Genomic DNA, 24,004 nt, shown 5'->3' with positions numbered 1-24,004 from the left:
ATTAAGTTATGTATGGGCGTCCCCTCTGAAAGTAGTCACGAATAAATAAATAGAAAATCGAACACCACTAACTGTAATTGAAGCTATGAATAAAAAAGAAACTTCGAACAATGATTAATTGAAAATGAAAATCAGCCTATTTGAATTCTGGCAACAAGGATGATGATTCAAATAATTTAGAGTAAAATATGTCTCCGAAATAATGTAATTTAATTTAAATTTAAAATAAAAAATAATTAGAACTGATTACTTAGCACTAAAATATCAATTATAAATGGTATAATGTAATCGTCGTTGAAAGAGCAAATGTGAATGAAATAATTTAATTAAAATGACAGCGGCAATTGAGCTTGAAATAATAAAATTAAGATTGAAACACAAATTACCAATCAAACGTTACTGACTATGTAAAGATGAAATAAAACGAAATGTTCTAATAAAATATTGAGAGCAAGTTACTAAATAAAATTCAATAAAACTTAATTAGGTTTCATTTTATTTCTACAATATATTAATAACATTAGACCTGGCACTGGCCACTAGGGCGGGTCGAACAATTTTTTTTTAGAAATCGCAAACAATACCATGCATAAAAGTAGTGCATTAGCCTACTGGCCGCCCTGAACTTGCATTTGTAAAGCGGATTCAGTGTTGGTTTTCAGTTTAGAATATCAAGAACGATAGTTGGATATAGACCATATCGATAGGGAAACACAGAAATCTCGAATATAGGCTTCCACTCGCAATTACTAGAAAACTAAGCGAGTACTTTGATAAGGACAGCACCATACGACAGCACTTTTCGACTATGTGTGCGCACAGTCGTAAAACTTGACGAGCTCGACAATTACATGAAACAGTCGTAAAACCCTAATTCCCCGTGAGGTCGTCTCATTTAACGGAGGAGAGCCATGTCTACGTGCCTACACGAGGATGGACATATACGCGGTCTCGACTCGAAAACAAATCCCTCCGAGTACGTTGAATCGGAAGAATGAGAAAGCTAAAAAGAGGGACATGAAAACTTGGACTGAAAGGGAGAAAGGAATATGGAAAATCAAAGAGGAGGAAGAGAGAGCAAGAAAAGAAAGTAAATGTTCCGAACAGGGTCAAACTGCGCGGAAACGTTCGCGAGACCGAACGGAAACGCCTGTCCATTTGGTCTCCCTTGCTCGTTTTATCTGGAATACGGTAGTGGAAGCTACTAGAGAAAAAGAAAACCTCGAGAGATCACGATGAAAATGCGCGTCACGTTCTTTCCGCTCGATCATACCCTTTAATCCTTACCATCTTCCCCTTCTTATCTCCACATCTGTACATTCTACATTCGCTATTCTGAAATTTGCAATCTTTTTATTCTTTAGAAATTCAAAGCCAGATCTCACTCGAATTCTTAGTGTAAGCATCTCGAGTGCGGAACATGAAAAGACTTTATCGAAATCTGGAAAATTCAATCAGAGGAAGTCAAAAACAAGAGAAGTGACACTTTAAAGATCTACATTAGACTTATAATTTAATTACTTTCTGAACTAGGTATTTTTGACATTATTTCTCGGTCACTATAAATCTCGATATCTCGCAAATAAAGAATCATTATCGAGAAAAACAAAATTATTAATTTTACGTGAATGAAAAGAGGATCTAAAGCGGATGTTTGAAACTTAATTGCTTGTTTTTTTTTACGTATCTCGTTTTCGTATAAATTATTCATACAGTAAAATTTATGTATAGATGCACTCCTCGTGGATGATCCTGTACGAGTGCACGTCTTTGATCGGAAATATTGACTGGAGTTGCATTCGTAAAGAGCATGTAATCGATCAGAGAAACAGATAAGGTGTCAGAAGTGACATCCTCGAATATAAGTCCAAGTCCAATGCTGCGAAAGGCCTGGAGCAATGTTTCAGGTACCACAAACGTGTCACGTAACATCGCATATCTAACAGTAAATGCAAGCCGATTGAGAAGGTGTTAGGGCACCTTTTCACGGAGGCCTGTTTTGAATTAATCGTACAATTAATATTTTTAATTGGATTCATTTCTATCTACTTTGATGGTTTATGACATAGTTGATTGGTTGGTACAACCTACTATCGGCGAGAAAACTACAGGCATCTGCCTTTGAAGCTTAGGGGCCGTCCATAAATTACGTAACGCAAAATCCAGCTTTTTTTACACCCCCCTCCCCCTTTGTAACGCAGTCGTAACGCAAGGATAACCTTCTGTGGCGTTATGTAACGCTAATCAATTTTTTAAAAATAAAATTTGCAATAATTTATTTACAATAATTTTTTTGCAATGTTTATTATAGTATATCTTTTATTTTACATCGTTTATAATACTGAAAAAAACAATATTTGGTATGGAATTTAAGAAGTACTATAATGATAATTATATAAACTAATCATACAAACGTACATCATTTTACACTTTGGCTTTATCTTTGGAATCGATCTTATCTTAATAAAGCCAATCGAGTCAGTAAGATATGTGTAGCTAATAAATACCCCAACCAGAATTTGACGAAAGGATATGACTATACTATAACTTTTTAGTACAGCCTGTGCCACGAGCGTTTATAGATATTTGGCGGCTATTTTAAATAGCTGTAAACTCATGCATTTAATACGCTGCTAAAGAAATATTTCGTTAAAAATAATTTTATGAAAAAAATTAGTACAGCGTTACGTGACGCTTAGGTCATTTTTTCTTATTACCATGTCACAACTATGTCACATAGTTGCTTACCCCCCCCCTCCCCCATAAAAGCGTTACGTAATTTATGGACGATCCCTTAACAACTCAGTTAAAAAAACAAAATGCTAGCGCAACAAAACAACAGTCATTTAAAAGCTAAAAGTTTTCTACGTTAATGAGCTTGAAGACGTCTATGTAAAAAAATTTTTGTGCTTAGCAGACTGAAAAATGTAAAAAAAAGTAAGGATTTTCGGGTAAATTTAAGAACAGTCAAGGTTAGAGCATTATTTGTTATACAAGGGGCGATGGGGAAAATTTGAAAAAATTCATGAGTATGAGGAAAACTGTTGTGAACCAGTTCCAGTTGAGAAATTAAAAAAAAAATTGTTGCTTAAAAGTACAAAAATGTGCAACTATATTAGCTTCAGTTCTAATACAGATATTAAAGCGTTTCAAACTGCAAACTGTAATTGATAGGCTCTGTATTTATTTTCAATCGCCCGTAAGGATGTGTTAGTCTTACTTTTTGTGAAAATCACGATATTTTTTTTTCTTGAAAACAAGTGACAGAAAGCAGGGGGGGCTCGTTTTTTTTTACTGCCGAACGTTGGTGCCTTTCTTTGACCCATGGCCAGGTGCCATCCAAGCATTCAGAACTAGGGACCAAAGAATGGCATCAGAATCAAGGTTTCCTCTTGCAACATTGAAATCTCAGTTCTGATGTCAAATCATGAGGTGATTTGTAACCTTGATGTACTACTGATATCGTTTAAAACTCATAGATATTTTTAAATATTTCAAGCTCGATAATTTTTATTTCTGATCCGGATAAGCGGTAAAAAATGAATATTGTTCACGCGTTCATGATAAAGTGATATTAATAATCGTAAAATTCAAGAAATGTTACCTAAATATTTTTAACTATTACAAGTTCAAAAACGGTTCTTTTTTCCTCGGTATGTGGAAACAATATGCATTTTTTACATACGTGCGGATCAGAAATAACCACATTTGAGATTGTAGTAATTAAAAATATAAAATATTTCGTAAATTTTGCGATTATCTGTCACTTTAACATGAATGCGCCAACGCATTACATTATTCCATTGGGTCTATACTCTGTACTAATAAGCACTTGGATACAATATACATTTCTTACTTTAAATCCTGATTAGAAATAACCATTTTTATGCTTGTAATAGTTAAAAATATACAATATTTCGTGAATCTAGCGATTATCTGTCACTTTAACATGAATCCGCGCACAGAAAAAACGAAAGATAAAGTTTACATCGATTCCAGGTCAGATACACCACAACAAAAATTAACCTTGCCAGATACACTTTACATGAATCGAAGATAATTTTCGATTTTTAACCTGGCCTGGATAATCTTTCGTATTATAATCGCTCCATTTTTATTCGAGATGTAGCGAGTATCACGATGCCAGCGCTATCTATCGTCGTTTAACTTCATTAAATTGGAAAGAAAGGGGGATTACCATATGTCACTTGCTTTTTGCGCTTTTTGCTAAATGGTATTAAATAAATTCTAATTCGTCTACAATAGTGTAATTTATTTCGGAGAAGACATACCAGTAACAAATTTTTTGTGTTTTCTGTTGTTAATTCTACAAGTTTTACCGAAATTTGCTCACTTCAGCACGACGGAGCCGACTTACCAGTCGCACCGATTTACCAGTTGCAGGTCTTACCTGCAACAACTTTGATCTTTTGTTTTTTCTGCGTTGTTTTAAATCTGGTGTCCCGATTTATAGCTTGAATTCAATCATACTTAGCCGTTTCCCCATTGCTGCTAAGGAAGCCGTAGCAGAACGACAGCTTTTATTCCATTGTAGGGTAAACTTTCGCCAAATAGCATGTAAACTTTAACAGCGGGAAATTTTACATACAACAAAAATTAACTTTAGTTTTTTCTGTGTTAGGTTTTCAAGATACTTGTTGATTTGTTTCTTTAATTTAAGAGGCAAGAATACAAGTAGAATTTGCAACAAGGTCTGCAATTCGGTATAAAAGTAGATCAGAAGACGTTAGAGTTTGTCAAAACTTTTGGTCTGAGAATAAATATTATTTCAGGCGTCCATCTTTTTCTGAGGTCACACAAGCAGAAGGACGAAAACAAAAGAAAGGGAAATAAAATAAAAGTAAGGTTTCACTAAAATATTACTGGATACTGTAATAACATTGAATAGACGTTCGAGGTCTGTCTCGTGTCTTGATTGACTCACCATGACATAGTGGCGCTGCAAATCAGTCTTCTCCTGAACCAGTTTCTCTAGCTCCAACTTCAAACTGTAAAACAGAAGTTTACATGAGTAATTACTGTTACAAATATTAGTTTAGATGCATTACATGCGAATATTTACAACTAGCACTGTACTGTGCCAGACTATTTACGCCATTTACGGTATTTCCCCACTACTGAAAAACCAGTAGTCAAACTATGTTCTAAACTGGCACACAACTGGCCAACAACTGTCGCTGTACCAGTACTGGATTGTAGTAAGCCTGAATTGTGGTACTGCAATTTCCACTTGGCTTTCATGATTTAATTAAATTAAACTCAGTGTTCTATCAGGTGATTGCTTGTTGCGCGTAAACTGTATAATGTTATTAACCTCTCCGTAGCGAACGATATCTCACCGCGAACAACACCTAAAATCGAGAACATAGCGAAAGGGTACACGGTCGTGCCATTAAAACGCACAATTAGTGCAACCGTGGTAGACATTGATAATGAACGATAATGATTGCTGCTATTCACGAGTGTATCCGCGCGTATGCCCTTGTATTCGGCAATGAATATTATTGCTCTCTCTCTCTCTCTCTCTCTCTCTCTCTCTCTCTCTCTTGTGTACACTATTGCATGTATCTACAGCTGTACAGTGTACATGCGCGTGATCGTTCGGTACGGTTCGCGTGCTACGACCGCCTGTCTGTAGTGTATTTTAATTTAAGAACAAGTTTCTCTTTACTTTTCTTAATTGCTATAAGCCACGACGGTCATTTACAATTTGTTCGCATTATCTAAACACGACTTATGAATGAAATTCTATCCAATAATCTCTATATAACGCTGAGAATAATTTTTGAGTATCATGTCCTATATAATTATGGCTTGTGATACTTTTCCATAAAACAGACTAAATTTCAATAAATCTGTTCTGGTGCAGATATTATTAATATTAATAATTATAAGACCGAATATCTAATTATGACTGGATCTAAGGAAATGCGTTTCTTACGTGTTTTTTCTTTAAATCAAGGATTTGTTTACTTCTGCTGAGTAAATATAATCTGCAATTAATATTACAACATTTTGGCATATTTGTTTCAATTACACATTTGTTTTAGTTCAAACAACATGTGCTCCGTTGGAAGAAACGTTTATTTAATTCATGAAAAAGAAGTAGATCATCATTATGAAGTATCCCAGGACAAATACCACAAAGCGCATTATCTGCGAATAGAAATTAGTTGCCTAGATTATAAGTTAGCCTACAAGTTTTATTAAAGTTATAATATAAAAATATGACGAATCAGGTATGTTCCCTGATACAAATATGATTTCTGTGTTCTCAGCATTAGCACCAACCGCGGTTGATATATTTTTAGATTCTTTTACCCATGAAAATATGAAAAAATATTAGCATTAAAATAATATAACCTTATAATAATAATTATTATATTAAACTTCAGAACAAATGCTACATGTAATTGCTTATTCTTAAAACATATGAAGGGTAGAAAGGTAAACGGAGGTAAATGGCAATTTTTTGTAAATGGTTTTTTTTTTGCTAGAAAATTCTCGAAAATTCAGATACACATCACGTTGAAAGGATTTGTTCGAAATCGTAGCAATACCCGAGGCAATACCCTAAAGTTACATATTCATACCCATTAAAAATAAAAACTTTTATGAACAAATTATTTTTTATGATATTTACGAAAGACATGAATTGCAATATCTTGACGCCCGAATAAAAATCCTTCGACTTGAATTGCCCTTAATCAAGACATGCTGAGGTCGAAAAGGTCGACTTGAGCATGTCTCAGTTTTGAGACGGAGCCAGGCTTTAATTTATGCCTTGAAGACAAGTTTCTATGTCATGAAGACATAGATTTCTCTCTTGAGTCAAATTTTTGTGACTCCAACACGTGCGGTTTATAACTTCAAGCGTATACCTGCCCTAACAAAAAGGGTAATTCTAACAGTCATGAAAGCTAATCTTTGTTAATGGTTAAACAATCTTGTATATTTTTATACAATATATATATATATATTAAATCAACTTATGTACGGATTGCTATTTGTATTATATTTGTTTGACGATGATACCGAAAATGTTGTTTGTTTTTAAGGTCCGTTAAGCTGGCAGGACCACATTGCAAAAATGAACTGAAAACTTATAGGGAATTTAGGGCTCATTTTGGGCTAATTTAATGCCCATTTGCCAAATTTAATGCTCTTTATTTAAACAAAAAACCGGTGGTCATGCTAGCTTAACGTTAGGCTAGCAGGACCACACAGAGAAAGAAACGACTTAGGCATTATTTCTTTCCACAATAATTTAGGGCTCATTTAGGGCTCACCTAATGCCCCGCAATTTTTCAAAAAAACCTGTGGTCATGCTATCTTAACGTTAAGATAGCAGGACCACACAGAGAAAAAACGTCTCAGGCATTATTTCTGTCCACAATAATTTAGGGCTCACTTAATGTCCTATTGTCAAATTTAATGCTCCGCAATTTTTCGAAAAAACCTGTGGTCATGCTATCTTAACGTTAAGATAGCAGGACCACAAAGAGAAAAAAACGACTTAGTCATTATTTCTTTCCACAATAATTTAGGGCTCATTTAAGGCTCACTTAATGTTCTATTGCAAAATTTGATGGCACGCATTTTTTTCTTAAAAACCTGTGGTTCTGCCATCTTAACGATAAGATAGCAGGAACACACAGAAAAAAAATGATTTGGACAATATTCCTTTGCACTACAATTTAGGGCTCATTTAGGGCTTACTTAATGTCCTCTTGCCGAATTTGATGGCACGCATTTTTTTCTTACAAACATGCGGTTCTGCCATCGTAACGTTACCCTATCAGCACTACACAGAGAAAAAAACGACTTAAGACATTATTTCTTTCCACAATAATTAAGGGCTCATTTAGGGCTCACTTAATGTCCTATTGCTAAATTTGATGGTACGCATTTTTTTTTAACCTGTGGTTCTGCTATCTTAACGTTAAGCTAGCAGGACCACACAGAGGAAAAAACGACTTAGGCATTATTTCTTTCCACAATAATTTAAGGCTCATTTAGGGCTCACTTAATGTCCTATTGTCAAATTTATTGCTCCGAAATTTTTCGAAAAAAACCTGTGGTCGTGCTATCTTAACGTTAAGCTAACAGGACCACACAGAGAAAAAAACGACTTAGGCATTATTTCTTTCCACAATAATTTAGGGCTCATTTAGGGTTCACTTATTGCCCTCTTGACAAATTTGAAGGCACGTATTTTTTTCTTAAAAACCTGCGGTTTTGCCATCTTAACGTTAAGATAGCAGGAACACAAAGAGAAAAAAATGATTTGGACAATATTTCTTTGCACTAGAATTTAGGGCTCATTTGGGCTCACTTAATGCCCTTTTGTCAAATTTAATGCTCCGCAATTTTTCGAAAAAAACCTGTGGTCGTGCTATCTTAACGTTAAGCTAACAGGACCACACAGAGAAAAAAACGACTTAGGCATTATTTCTTTCCACAATAATTTAGGTCTCATTCAGGGCTTTCAAAAGAAGCATACAACTTTTTAAATCTTTGTTAAACATTTTTTTTAAACAATTAGTAAAGTCAAAAAAAAAACACTTACGTTACCCAGCATAATTTCAAGCTCATTTAAGACTCTTGAAATATGTAATACCAATTTGTGTCAACTTTTTTGAAAGAAGTTTTGTGTAAACAATTGATAAAAAAAAACTATGTAGCTGAAGTTCCGAACAGCTTGCATTATAAATTTTCATTTACTTCAAAACAGATTTTTTATCGTCTTTTGGAAATTCTGTTTAACAGTTACATGTTTTTCAGGTAAATATTCATCATTTTCTAAAATATGGAAGGTTGAAAATTTTGATTGAATCTCTTGTGGTATTCAAGATTATTCCGTGGGCTTAGTAATGTTGTTAATTTCTTGCCAACTCATAATGGAATTAACAATAATTTCAACTGCAACGAATAATAATCTACTATCGGCGAGAAAACTATAGGCATCTGCCTTAGAAGCTTTACAACTCAGTCAAAAAAAAAATGCTAGCGCAACAAAAAAATAGTCATTTTAAAGCTGGAAGTGTTCTACGTTAATGAGCTTGAAGACGTTTATGTAAAAATTTTTTGTGCTTAGCAGACTGAAAAATGTAAAAAAAGTAAGGGTTTTTGGGTACATTTAAGAACAGTCAAGTTCAGATCATTATTTCTTATACAAGGGGTGATGGAAAAAATTTGAAAAAATTCTTGAGTAAGAGGAAAGTTGTTGTGAACCAGTTGCAGTTGAGAAATTTAAAAAATAATAAAAATTGTTGCTTAAAAGTACAAAAATGTGCAACTATATTATCTTCAGTTCTAATACAGATATTAAAGCGATTCAAACGATATTTTTAGACATTTTTTTGTTGGAAAACAAGTGACAGAAAGCAGAGGGGGGGGGGGGCTCGTTTTTTTTTACTGCCGACCGCTGGTACTTTCTTTGACCCGTGGCCAGGTGCCATCCAAGCATTCAGAACTAGGGGCCGAAGAATGGCACCAGCGGTCGGCAGTAAAACAAAAAAAGCAAAATTATTTTTTAAATTTCTCAATAGGCAGATGCCTATAGTTTTCTCGCCGATAGTAGGGCCTACGATATCCATGTATAATTTTTTATCCACTTTCACAAAAATTCTTAGACAAAGAAAAATACCCAAAATATTTTTTAGTGTTGCCCAACTTGTGTAAAATAATTGCACAAAATCCTAACATTATCCTGCTTAGAAATCGTACTTTATCAACACATTTCGCTCGTTAATAGGGATCAAAGTTAGTGACCGGTAATTTTGATTTGACATAGCTTGACGGCCACGAGGAAATAAGTGAGAATACTACAAGTATGCAGCCGAAAGTCATTCTTTCCAATAATAGAAAAAAATAAGCATAGTATTTTGGATATTTATTTAGCCATACAAGTATACAGTGCAGACTTGGATAAAAATTATTTCGTACAAACACGACATGCACTTCGAATATCGCCTGATAATTATAGAATGCCTGATATCGCTCTTCTTTCAAAATAACACTTACCTATACCATTTACAATATACACGTAACTATTTTATAATTTATTTTCTCCTGTGGTAAAAATTCTAAATTCCTTCCGGTTTAGAAAAAAATATACTTTCTTTGCGATACTCACGATTTTTAATTTAAAAAGTTCCAATTAAAATTGTTTTCATTTAGGCTACATTTAAAAAATAGGAGAACATTTTCAATGGAATGAAAATGAATTAAACTGGTTAATTTCTTAATAGAAGTGTTAAAAATTATGTAATTGGAAATTAAAAGTGTTTGAAATTGACAAATTAGAAAACAAAACCTCTTAAAATTTAAAAAATTGCATACTAAAATTTTGACAAATACACAATTTAATTAGAAAGGAGTTGAAATTATATCATTTCGAATTTAAAGCATTCAAAATTTATTACCATAAACCGGGGTTAAGCGGCGCACTTTTAAATTCGATGTATTGAATTTTCTAGGTAAAATATATAGAGACTTGCAACTAAGCAATGTAAAACTTCAGTTCTGAAACCAAGATAAAAAATATCGCGTTATAAGTGCAAAATTAAGCGTACGGCGCCCCTCACCCACACATGCGTCGCTCCCAGTTTACATTAATTAAAAATTGAAAACTTTCGTTTTTCAATCAATTTGAATTCAAAGTGATAAAAATGTGACAATTTGTAATTGAAAAATAAATCAAAGCGTCTGAAAATCCTAAACTTTAAAATTAATATTTGATAACAAAAAATGATCAATTACATTAGTGAAACATTGTAAAAGTTAAAGAAAATTATACATGGATCCTCAGTAATTATTTTTTGTACTTTTTTTAGCATTAATTGTTTAAACAGAACTAGATTTTAATAGTATGTTGCATTACAAGGGATGAAGCACAGCGAATGCAACGAGCGTGATGTATGCTGCCCGAGCGCAGCGAGGGCTGCCATCACGCGAGTTGCAATCGTTGTTACATTCCTAGTAATGCATATTATTTTTCATAGCAAATCTATTGAAAATTCGAGTTGAGGTACCTGTAGACCCTACCTACCTACGTGTTTACTCTAGAGCTGAAAAAAATGTTTCAACCCTAGGGATGCAAACACCGTGTTTCAACCAGCTCTACAGGTATCGAAACTCGAAGTTTCAACAGATGCACTATGAAAATTTTTTTCCACGTTCCCACAGCATATTCCCACATCTATTTAAAGCCCTCAATGAGCCCTTAATTATAGTGCAAAGAAATATTGTCTGAATCGTTTTTGTCTATGTGTGGTCCTGCTAGCTTAACGTTAAGATAGCAGAACCCCAGGTTTTTTCCGAAAAATTCCGGAGCATTAAATTCGTCAATAAGTCATTAAATGAGTCCTAAATTGTTGTGGAAAGAAATAATGCCGAAGTCACTTTTTTCTCTGTGTGGTCCTGCTAGCTTAACGTTAAGATAGCATGACCACAGGTTTTTCCGAAAAATTGCGGAGCATTAAATTTGACAATAGGGCATTGAGTGAGCCCTAAATGAGCCCTAAATTATTGTGGATAGAAATAATGCCTGAGTCATTTTTTTTCTCTGTGTGGTCCTGTTAGCTCAACGTTAAGATGGCATGACCACAGGTTATTTCGATAAATTGCGGAGCATTAAATTTGACAATAGGGCATTAAGTGAGCCCTAAATGAACCCTCAATTATTGTGGAAAGAAATAATGCCTAAGTCGTTTTTTTCTCTGTGTGGTCCTGCTAGCTTAACGTTAAGATAACATGACCACAGGTTTTTTTGAAAAATTGCGGAGCATTAAATTTGACAATAGGGCATTAGGTGAGTCATAAATTATTGTGGAAAGAAATAATACCTAAGTCGTTTTTTTCTCTTTGTCGTCCTGCTAGCTTAACGTTAAGATGGCATGGCCACAGGTTTTTTCAAAAAATTTCGGAACATTAAATTTGACAATAGGGCATTAGGTGAGCCCTAAATGAGCCCACAATTATTGTGGAAAGAAATAATGCCTAAGTCGTTTTTTGCTCTGTGTGGTCTTGCTAGCTTAATGTTAAGGTAGCAGAACCACCGGTTAAAAAAAAATACGTACCATCAAATTTGGCAATAGGACATTAAGTGAGCCCTAAATTATTGTGAAAAGAAATAATGCCTAAGTCGTTTTTTTCTCTGTGTGGTCCTGCTATCTTAACGTTAAGATGGCCGAACCACAGGTTTTTAAGAAAAAAATGAGTACCATCAAATTCGGCAAGAGGACATTAAGTGAGCCCTAAATGAGCCCTAAATTATTGTGGAAAGAAATAATGCCCAAGTCGTTTTCTTCTCTATGTGATCCTGATAGATTAACGTTAAGATAGCAGAACCACATGTTTTTTTTAATGCTTACCATCTAATTTGGCAATAGGACATTAAGTAAGCACTAAATGAGCCCTCAATTGTAGTGCAAAGAAATACTGTCCAAATCATTTTTTTCTCTGTGTATTCCTGTTATCTTAACGTTAAGATGGCAGAACCACAGGTTTTTAAGAAAAAAATGCGTAACATCAAATTTGGCAATAGGACATTAAGTGAACCCTAAATGAGCCCTCAATTATTGTGGAAAGAAATAATGCCTAAGTCCTTTTTTTCTCTGTGTGGTCATGCTAGCTTAACGTTAAAATAGCAGAACCACAGGTTTTTTTAAAAAAATGCGTACCATCAAATTTGGCAATAGGACATTAAGTGAGCCCTAAATGAGCCCTAAATTATTGTGGAAGGAAATAAATGCCTAAGTCGTTTTTTTCTCTTTGTGGTCCTGCTAGCTTAGTGTTAAGATAGCATGACCACAGGTTTTTTCGAAAAATTGCGGAGCATTAAATTTGACAATAGGGCATTAAGTGAGCCCTAAATGAGCCCTAAATTATTGTGAAAAGAAATAATGACAGAGTCGTTTTTTTCCTGTGTGGTCATGCTATCTTAACGTTAAGATAGCATGAACACAGGTTTTTTTGAAAAATTTCGGAGCATTAAATTTGACAATTGGGCATTAGGTGAGCTCTAAATGAGCCCTAAATTATTGTGGAAAGAAATAATGCCTAAGTCGTTTTTTTCTCTGTGTGGTCCTGCTAGCTTAAAGTTAAGCTAGCATGACTACCGGTTTTTTTGTTTAAATAAAGAGCATTAAATTTGCCAATGGTGCATTAAATTAGTCCTAAATGAGCCCTAAATTCCCTATAGGTTTTCAGTTCATTTTTGCAATGTGGTCCTGCCAGCTTAATGGACCTTTGTTTTTACGTATTTCTAATGGCTTAGGTGCTTAGGAGATCCTTCTAGAAAGTTACAATTTTTATTTTGTCGAAGAAAATTTTTAAGGGTTATACGCGTTCAGACCTACCGATTCTGAATTTTTAAATTAAAAATAATTAATTTCTTAATTACAAATTTTTTTCATCAATTTTAGTCTCATTTATGAGCCAAAAAAGGTTCGATAATCTCAGCCAAGATAAGGCTCGTCTTGAGTCAAGTAAACGTCGTCTTAGCCAAGACAAGGCTCGACCTAAGACAAGTAAACGCCGTTTTACCTGTCGTGGCCATAAAATTAAGACGAAGGCCTAGGTCTCAACTCGGTTTTGAGACGCAGCCAGATATCGATGTATTGGAGATGAACTTAAGACATTATCAAGTCGAACTCAAGTCGAAGCATTTTTACTCGGGCGGTTAAAAAAACTGAATTTACTAAATTTCACTTTTAGCAACTGAATTTGGTAAATTTCAGTTACTTCAGTATCCTAACTGTGACGAATTTTTCCGAACCTTTCTAACAGTGAAGGTAAAAACAACTATCAACGCGACATAATCAGCTTTGGTCAACATTTTCTCACAGCTCGAAGTTTATTTTCAATCGAATATTTTTGGCATTGACTAAGCATTAAGTGAGCTCAGAAACATAATTATTTTTTATTTTTGATTTCTTTTTTACACAATGCCTTTTCGCTCTCCTGTACAATTGTCATTTTCTGAATTACCTCCTTTTCCCTTTACACCCTTTATGTCGCATTTTAGGATCACAGAAATATTTACTCACAATACACACTTATTTGTTTCCAAGAAATATTTGGTACAATGTAGTGTATGCTTCTTGAGACCAAAGAATCACATCTTCCAATTAAGAAAAACTTTTACTTTAGCTGATGGACTTTAATTCGTTTCAAAGACACATTTTCTTGATTTAAAATCACATTTGACTATATCAACTATACGGAGAAAAATGGAAGGACATTCTGACCATCCAGATGATCAGACTAAGTATATGGTTGAAGCAACTATTTTTATATCTCTATAAGGTTAAAACAAAAGATTAAAATGAATTTGATCTCTTTGAGACGACTTGATCATCTCGGATGGTTGACTCGATCATCTCAGAGGGCCATCTGATCAGCCTAGCTGGACGTTTAGCTGGATTTCGTCTTTTAGGAAAATATAGCTGTGTAACCTAAATTTCTAGCTGTGTTACCTAAATATCTAGCAGTTTTAGCTATTTTTGCCATCTAGGAATTTATCTGGCTGATTTATCTAGAAAATTTCTCGATGGAAAAATTTAGCTAAAGCAGCTAGATATTTAGGTAACACAGCTAGAAATTTAGGTAACACTGTTAAATTTTCTTGCAAGATGAAATACAGCTAAACGCCTAGCTGGGACAGTTAAATCTTCTTTTCAGTCTATGTGATATTCCAGTCTCTCTCTTATAGGAGACTGTAAATTAGTAAATTTAGTGGAACTTGAAAAACGTGAAAATTGATCAAAAATGCACAAAATCTGAAAACATTTTTTGATTCGATATGCACAAATAGTGCACATTGACAATATATTGTTTGAAGCGCAGGTGAGACTAAGGACACGGTGTCTGCACTGAATTGTAAGATTTCAAACACTGGAAATTTAGACCAATATAAATGCGTATGACACATCTCGTTCCTCCTATTTCTGTATTGCCAGTCAATGATTAAATGTGTAGCATGACGCAATTGTATTTAATCCCTTGGAAGCAATAAATTTGACATTGAACATCCTAAAAAAGAAACTTAATCCACTTTCAATCATGTTCTCTTAACCAACTTTACTCTCCACACATGTTCCAAATATTGGAAAGAAATTTAAACTTATTAAGCATCTGTTTGAATTTAATACCTAGAATATAACGAAGCTGAACGGCTTCAAAACATACACTTAATCCGCGACGGTTCATTTGGTACTTCGCGGATGGTGGAAATGAGTGAGAACAAGATGATCGTACTGGCCATCCCAGTTGGGTACCTTAGGTCCATCAAGCTGACGAGATCGTATTGCAAAAATGGAATGAAAACCTATAGGGAATTTAGGGCAATTTTAGCGCTAATTTACTGCCCTATTTGCTAAATTTAATGCTCTTCATTTAAACAAAGAACCGGTGGACATGTTAGCTTAACGTTAAGCTAGCAGAACCACATAGAGAGAACAACAGTTATGTAAACCTAACAGAACCAAGTCATCAAATCATAATGTCTCCTATTTCATAATTAAGGGCTCATTTGGGGCTAATTTAATGCCCCATTTCCGAATTTTCGGCTCTTCATTTTTTTTTAAATATGCATGGTTCTGCCAGCTTTACTTCAAGCGAGCAGCACCAATCAAGGAATCAGTCAAAAATGATTATATCAAATTGCCCTTTTTACAGGAATTTCCGGCTCGAGATATCACTTTAAACCACTGTCCTACCTTCAAAATTAAAAAAAGGCCGCGAAGGGCAAAGGGCCAAAACTTAATTTTCGATTTTTTTCCTAACATTAATAAGGGCCTATTTAGGCCTTACGTTCTATCCAAATATGGAATTTACTTTTTAGCCCTTTGTATAAAATATGCAACGGTGCTGCCAACTTTACTTCAAGCCAGCAGCACTATTCGAGGAATCGGTCAAAAAATAGTTATATCAAATTCCACTTTTCGTAGGAATTTCGGGCTCATTTCCGGTTCGAGATGCTCTTGGAACCACCGCTGATTTATACCTCTGCCAATATGAATAAAAGCAATTTTTTTACAATTTCATTTGGGGCTTTCACGCCCTTTCCATTGATCATACACATTTTTTATTGTTTAGAATAATAATAATAATAATAATAGATTCTTAAATTTAGGACCACAGACTCAAAGAAGTCCATAATGAGCCCTAATTTATGCAATTGGAAAGAACTTCCGGCCGACAATATTGCAGGACCCTTAAATGAACCTGAAATTATTTCATTTTTGGAATTATTATTAGTATTATTAATGTCGAAAACATTTACTTGTAAACAATTGTCGGCAATTGCTTGGTCCAAATACTATAAATAAACTACTTTGTTTTTCAAGCTCTGTCCAGTTATACCAGAAAAAAAGTTTCTTTGAGTCCTTCCAACTGGGATTTTTTTTCAAATGGTCACAAATTTCCTCTGAGTTTACCGTGGAAAAAAAATTGGTAGATCTTGAAAAACGCCGAGCGATCCTGGGTCACGCTACACCTATGGATTGTGGAGACCCCTCGACCAGATCAAGACACCACAAGGTGGGGTGTTTCGACACCCCAAAGCCCTATTTTCGCGAATGAGCTAGGCCTAGAGCGTCTCAGGGGGGTAAGGATCTCAATAGCATCCTCTTCACTTGTCCTCTGCACGTGGAAATGGATGAGTGTCACTAAGTCATACTACAGATGTTTAGAGAAGCGATAATATGAATTTTTACTGTGCTTTATGGAATATGTGATACGTATCTTTTTCATGTTTTTAAGTATCTCTGTATGCTGTTTTTTATGCTGATGCTTATGAAACTGCATTTATTTGGTCAATATATTATTAACGTTACTGCAAGAAGTTACATAATCATTTATTATCCTTTATGAAATATATTATGTGTTATGGACTGTGTAAATAGCCTTTGCGTTTCCTATAACTGAAAAGAATCTAAGAAATGGAATTCCCTAGTTATAATTTAGCAGAAAACGGTTGAAAAAGTCCTTTGAAAAATTGTATAATTTTGTGAAATACATTAGAAACAATATTATACCATAAATCATTTGTAATTAGTTTCAAAATGACTGGGATGTGGAGACACCCCACCTTGTGGTAAATGAGACTTTGTCTCACCTTGTGGTGTGAGGGTTAAATGAGCCTTCGATCCTATGGATTTTCACGATTACAAGAATCTAAAATTGGGTTCCAAAAGTTGAAAATTAGAATAAGTGAAGCACCTTGTAAGTAATAAGAAATAGATCAAATAGATTATTATTGTTAGAATTTTCATCAAAGGAATGTACTGTATAAATAATAAGAAAGAAATACGACAATCTGAAGATGTAAAAGTATAGTGAAACAATATACAGGTTGTCTAAAATGTCCCGGGACGGTTGGATATTTCCTCAGGTAAAATATTTTTCAAGAAAGTTAAGGTTATTCTTGAAGTAAATTTCAACGAGGAATTCAATGGTGATCTTCGTGTTGATCTTGAAGTTGACCTTCATGGCTTTTTGAAGGTCAAATTTGTTTTTTTAAATGGAAACACTCTTTTTTACATCTGCAATCGATAGAGCAGAAAATTCTACGTTCAGGTACGTACCGAAGTCATAGGTCAATTTTAACGTTCAAGGTCAGTTAGAGGTTACTTGAAATTAACAAAGTTTTCCAAGAGGTCAGTACAATTCCTGAAGTAAATTTCAACGAGAAATTCATTGGTGAGCGTGAGTCCCCTTGCCTCTCACGTTTCGAGGTGCTTGATTAGCATGAGTCCCCTTGCCTCTCACGCTTCAGTGAAGATGTTCGAACTGAAAACCTTCAGCTTCTTGGCAAAAAGCTATGCGATTGTAAAAATGAGTTACAGCACTACGAATCATCTCCCTATCAATCAAAGTAGCCTGTTGCAGAATCCGATTCTGCAATTCATCTAAGCTTTGCGGTTGCATTGAGTATACTTCGCTCTTTAAATAACCCCAAAGAAAATAGTCGAGAGGCGTCAGATCAGGAGATCTAGCAGGCCACTCGATTTCACCCCTTCTTCCAATCCACCTTTGAGGGAACTGAGTATCCAATATGCGCGAACCTCCCTATCGTAATGAGCCGCTGCTCCGTCCTGCGGGAACCAAATATTTTGAAAATTATCGCCTGTAATCTCCCTTATTCTTGGTACAATCTGGTTCCTGAGAAGCTCTTCATATGCACGGGCATTGAGATTACCATCGATGAAGAAAGGGCCTATCAATGTATCATTCAAGATACCGGCCCAAACATTAATCTTTTGTTGATATTATTTGTGACTCTCCAACATCCAATCAGGATTTGTGTCGGACTAATATCTACAATTTTGCCTGTTAACTTCCCCTTTTAAAGAGAAAGTAGATTCATCTGAAAATCCTGTATTTTACAAGAAAAGAGGATCTCTATCGATTCTGTCCATCATAATTTCACAAAATTTAACCCGACGATCAGGATCGTCTTCATTCAGCTCTTGTACCAGATGAACTTTGTAACGATGGAAATTAATGCTTTTTAAAATATTTCGCAATATCTCAGGAGCGACGTCACGCTCATCACTAGCTCGACGTGAACTAAGGTGTGGATTTTCAACAAATGCTTGGGCTATGTCCATCTGCATCTCCTCAGATCCTGCACATTTAGCCGTCCAGTTCTCTGAAGGTCCTTGATAGATCCATGATTCATAAAGCGCCTTACAGTTCTTTCAATTGTTGATTATGAGACAGGATTTAACCATTCTCCATTACGAAAAGTGCGATTAAAAAGCAAACGAACTTGATTATAAGATCGAACTCGATCTCTCCAACCACGCATCATTAATACAGACACCCTCTCGCGTTCCGAAAGTTTAGCTTGCGCCATAATAATCTTTTAGCGAAAGATAGTAAGTATGTACTCGTAATACGTAAATTTAGTTTCGATTCGTAATATTCGTATGGAAAAACGGTATAGGATTTATGGTATCGCCTTACGTATTGACTTAGGCGTCGAAAAACAGTATAGGAATGTATAACTCTTCGGGGAGGAACAGAACTCTCACCAGAACACCTGGAACTTTTAATGAAAAATTTCTTTATGATTTTACAATATTCAAAACGCTGTAACCAATATCAATACACAGCTCACCAATGAATTTCTCGTTGAAATCTAATTAAGGAATAACACTGACCTCTTGGAAAACTTTCTTAATTTCAAATAACCTCTAACTGACTTTGACCGTCACAATTGACCTATGACTTGGGTACGCACCTGAACGTAGAATTTTCCGCTCTATCGATAGCAGATGTAAAAAAAAGGGGGTTTCCATTTAAAAAAACAAAGATGACCTTCAAAAAGCCATGAAGGTCGACTTTAACGTCAAAATGAAGGTCACCATTGAATTCCTCGTTGAAATTTACTTCAGGAATGACCTTCACTTTTCTGAAAAATATTTTACCTGAGGAAATATCCAACCGCCCCAGGACGTTTTAGAAACCTTTTATAATCATATAATCATTTTTTGACCGATTCTTCGAATGGTGCTGCTGGTTTGAAGAAAAGCTGGGAGCACTGTGGAATATTTTATAAAAAGGTCTAAGCAGTAAAATCCATAGTTGGATAGAAAGTGAGCCCTAAATAGTCCCTTATTAATGCTGGGAAGAGAATTAAAAAATTTATATTTTGTAACTTTGCCCTTTTTTAATTTTGAAGGTAGGGCGGTGGTTCGAAGGGATATCTTGAGCCGGAAATGAGCCGGAAATTCCTGTGAAAAGTGGAATTTGATATAACTATTTTTTGACCGAAATTTTGGCCAAGAATATGTAGTAATGCTAGCTTCAGCAGAAGCCACAATTCCGGTATGCGAAGCTCGGAAACTATTAGTGGTATCAAATTCTCCTTTGCGCAGGAATTTAGTGCTAATTAAGTGCTCTGGATTTATGCCTTGCAAAAAATCCGGGCACTTTTTTTTACCAAAAACGTGTAGTAATGCTGGCTTCAGGTGACTAGTGTTATGAAACTCGGAAACTATTAGTGGTATCAAGATCTGCTTTACGTAGGAATTTAGTGCTAATTAAGTGCTAACATATTCTGCAAAAACTAAATTTTGTGCCCGGTAATTTTGATCAAAAACATGTAGTAATGATAGCTTCAGGTGACTCTTTTATGAGAAACTCGGAAACTATTAGTGGTATAAAGATCAGCTTTGCGCAGGAATTTAATGCTAATTAAATGCTTTAGATTTGTGCTATGCAAAAACTCCGGGCACTTTTTTTTACCAAAAACGTGTGGTAATGCTGACTTTAGGTGACTTTGGTGTTGTGAAACTCGGAAACTATTACTGATATCAAGATCTGCTTTTCGTAGGAATTTAGTACTAATTAAGCGCTAATATATACTGCAAAAACTAAATTTTGTGCTCGGTAATTTTGAGCAAAAACATGTAGTAATGCTGGCTTCAGGTAACCCGGCTGTATGAAACACGGAAACTATTAGTGATATCAAGATCTGCTTTGCGCAGGAATTTAGTGCTAATTAAATGATGTGTTTTGTGCTATGCAAACAATCTGGGCACTTTTTTTTAACCAAAAACGTGTGGTAATGCTGGCTTCAGGTGACTGGTGTTGTGAAACTCACAAACTATTAGTGATTTCAAGATCTGCTTTGCGCAGAAATTTCCGAGTTTCACAATACCAGTCAACTGAAGCCAGCATTACCACACGTTTTTGGTAAAAAAAAGTGCCCGGATTTTTCGCATAGCACGAATCCAGAGCATTTAATTAGCACTAAATTCCTGCACAAAGCAGATCTTGATATCACTAGTTTCCGTGTTTCACATAGCAGGGTTTCCTGAAGCCAGCATTACTACATGTTTTTGCTCAAAATTACCGGGCACAAAATTTAGTTTTTGCAGAATATATTAGCACTTAATTAGCACTAAATTCCTGCGCAAAGCTGATCTTGATACCATTAATAGATCCCGAGTTTCGCATACTAGAGTCACCTGAAGATAGCATTACTACATGTTTTTGATCAAAATTACCGGGCACAAAATTTAGCTTTTGCAGAATATATTAGCACTTAATTAGCATTAAATTCCGGCGCAAAGCAGATCGTGATATCACTAATAGTTTCCAAGTTTCACAACACCAGTCACCTGAAGCCAGCACTACTACACATTTTTGGTAAAAAACAAGTGCCCGGATTTTTTGCAAGGCATAAATCCAGAGCACTTAATTAACACTAAATTCCTGCGCAAAGCAGATCTTGATATCACTAATAGTTTCCGAGTTTCACAACACCAGTCACCTGAACCCAGCATTACCACACGTTTTTGGTAAAAAAAAGTGCCCGGATTTTTGGAAGGCATAAATCCAGAGCACTTAATTAGCACTAAATTCCTCCGCAAAGCAGATCTTGATACCACTAATAGTTTACGAGTTTCGCATACCAGAGTCACCTGAAGCCAGAATTACTGCACGTTTTTAGTAAAAAAAAAGAGGTCCCGGATTTTTTTCATGGCATAAATCCAGAGCAGTTAGTTAGCACTAAATTCCTGCGCAAAGGAGAATTTGATACCACTAATAGTTTCCGAGTTTTGCATACCAGAGACACCTGAAGCCAGTATTACTACACGTTTTTGGTAAAAAAAAAGTGCCCGGATTTTTTCCAATGCATAAATCCAAAGCACTTAATTAGCAGTAAATTCCTGCGCAAAGCTGATCTTGATACCACTAATAGTTTCCGAGTTTCTCATACCAGAGTCACCTGAAGCTAGCATTACTACATGTTTTTGATCAAAATTACCGGGCACAAAATTTAGTTTTTGCAGAATATATGAGCACTTAATTAGCACTAAATTCCTATGCGAAGCAGATCTTGATAAAACTAATAGTTTCCGAGTTTCATAACACTAGTCACCTGAAGCCAGCATTACCACACGTTTTTGGTAAAACTAAAAGTGCCCGGATTTTTTGAATAGCACAAATCCAGAGCACTTAATTAGCACTAAATTCCTGCGCAAAGGAGAATTTGATACCACTAATAGTTTCCGAGTTTCGAATACCAGAGACACCTGAAGCCAGCACTACTACACGTTTTTGGTAAAAAAAAGTGCCCGGATTTTTTGCAAAGCATGAATCCAGAGCATTTAATTAGCACTAAATTCCCGCGCATAGCAGATCTTGATATCACTAATATTTTCCGAGTTTCACAACACCAGTCACCTGAAGCCAGCATTACTACACGTTTTTGGTAAAAAAAATTCGTGCGCAAAGGAGAATTTGATAACACTAATAGTTTCCGAGTTTCTCATACCGGAGTTGAAGCTTCAGCTGAAGCTAGCATTACCACATGTTTTTGGCAAAAATTACCGGGCAAAAATTTTTTTCTGCAGCAAAAATTAGCACTAAATAAGCACTAAATTATGGCATAGTGCCCACATCAATATGACAATGTTGTAATTCCAGCTTCCGGGACCTATTAAATTGGCCCTAAATGAGCCCTAAATTATGAAACAGGAGACATTATGATTTGATGACTTGGTTTTGTCAGGTTTGCATAGCTGAGGAAAACGACTTAGGCATTATTTCTTTGCACGATAATTTAGGGCTCATTTAATGCCCTATTGTTAAATTTGATGGTACGCATTAAAAAAAACCCGAGGTTCTGCTATCTTAACGTTAAACAATGGGACCACATATAGAAAAAAATGACTTTGACAAAATTTCTTTGCACTATAATTTAGGGTTTAGTTAATGTCCTATTGTCAAATTTGATGCAACGCATTAAAAAAAACTGTGGTCCAGCAGGACCACAAATAAAAAAATGACTTGGACAATATTTCTTTGCTCTATAATTTAGGGCTCATTCAAGGCTCATTTAATGCTTCATTACCAAATTTGATGCTCCGAATTAAAAAAAAAACTGTGGTCAAGCTAGCCGAACGTTAAGGTAGCAGAACCACACATAGAAAAAAATGACGTGGACAATATTTCTTTGCACTTCAATTCAGGGCTCTTAAAGCTCATTTAATGCTCCATTGCCAAATTTGATGCACCGCATTTTTGTAAACCTATGGTTCTGCTATCTTAACGTTAAGCTAGCAGGACCACGCATACAGAAAAATGATTTCGACAATATTTCTTTGCACTTGAATTTAGGGCTCATTTAAGGGCTTTATTATTTTTTAAATTTCTAAACTGCAACTGGTTCTCAACAGATTTCCTCATACTCATGAATTTTTTCAAATTTTCCTCATTGCTTCTTGCATAAATAATGCTCTAAAACTTGACTGTTCCTAAATATACTCGGATATCCTTACTTTTTTCATTACATTTTTTAGTCTGCAAAGCACAAAAATGTTGTTACATAAACGTCTTCAATCTCATTTACGTAGAACACTTATAGCTTTCATATTACTATTTTTTCATTGCGCTACCATTTTTTTTTTTTTTTGAGTTGTCAAGCTTCAATGGCAGATGCCTATCATTTTCTAGCCGATAGTAGGCAATATTTCTTTGATGTACTTGAAGTTACGAACGTTCATTTGAACGAAATTAAAAAAATTATTTTTCAATTTTTTTTTGCCTAAATCAATTAGAACGGCAAAAAAAAATATTCTGTCGGAAAGAATTGTCGAATAAAAATTTTTTTAAGGGGTTACCTACCCTTACACATCTCCCATTATTTAGACCTGCCTAATGCAAGTTTGATTGTCGATATTTGAAAATATGAAAACGCCAAAAATTCTCTTTTTTTATCTCGCTAATTATAGAGGGAGTGAGAACGTTCGGCAAGACCCCTAAAAACCACCCTTAATATAAACACACCTAAAATGTTAAAAATGACCATTTTGATTGTCGATATTTGAAAATATGAAAACGTCAAAAATTCTCTTTTTTTTATCTCACTAATTATAGAGGGAGTGAGAACGTTCGGCAAGACCCCTAAAAACCACCCTTAATATAACCACACCTAAAATGTTAAAAATGACCATTT

At 35.0% G+C, this 24,004-nt stretch overlaps 1 protein-coding gene across 2 annotated transcripts in view; it reads right to left on the bottom strand.

Moving 5' to 3' along the window:
• LOC117177948 (protein groucho-like) overlaps positions 1–24,004 on the bottom strand; it is a 201,259-nt gene that overhangs the window by 98,296 nt on the left and 78,959 nt on the right. For both annotated transcript variants that reach the window (XM_033369078.1, XM_033369079.1), the window contains exon 3: positions 4,946–5,009. In XM_033369078.1, the coding sequence (XP_033224969.1) occupies positions 4,946–5,009 (64 nt within the window). The remainder of the gene's footprint in view (positions 1–4,945; positions 5,010–24,004) is intronic.

This window comes from Belonocnema kinseyi, chromosome 8, assembly GCF_010883055.1.
Source record: "Belonocnema kinseyi isolate 2016_QV_RU_SX_M_011 chromosome 8, B_treatae_v1, whole genome shotgun sequence".
NCBI lineage: Eukaryota > Metazoa > Arthropoda > Insecta > Hymenoptera > Cynipidae > Belonocnema > Belonocnema kinseyi.
The sequence above is the reverse complement of the archived record's forward strand: the minus strand, read 5'-3'. Positions and strand labels throughout refer to the sequence as shown.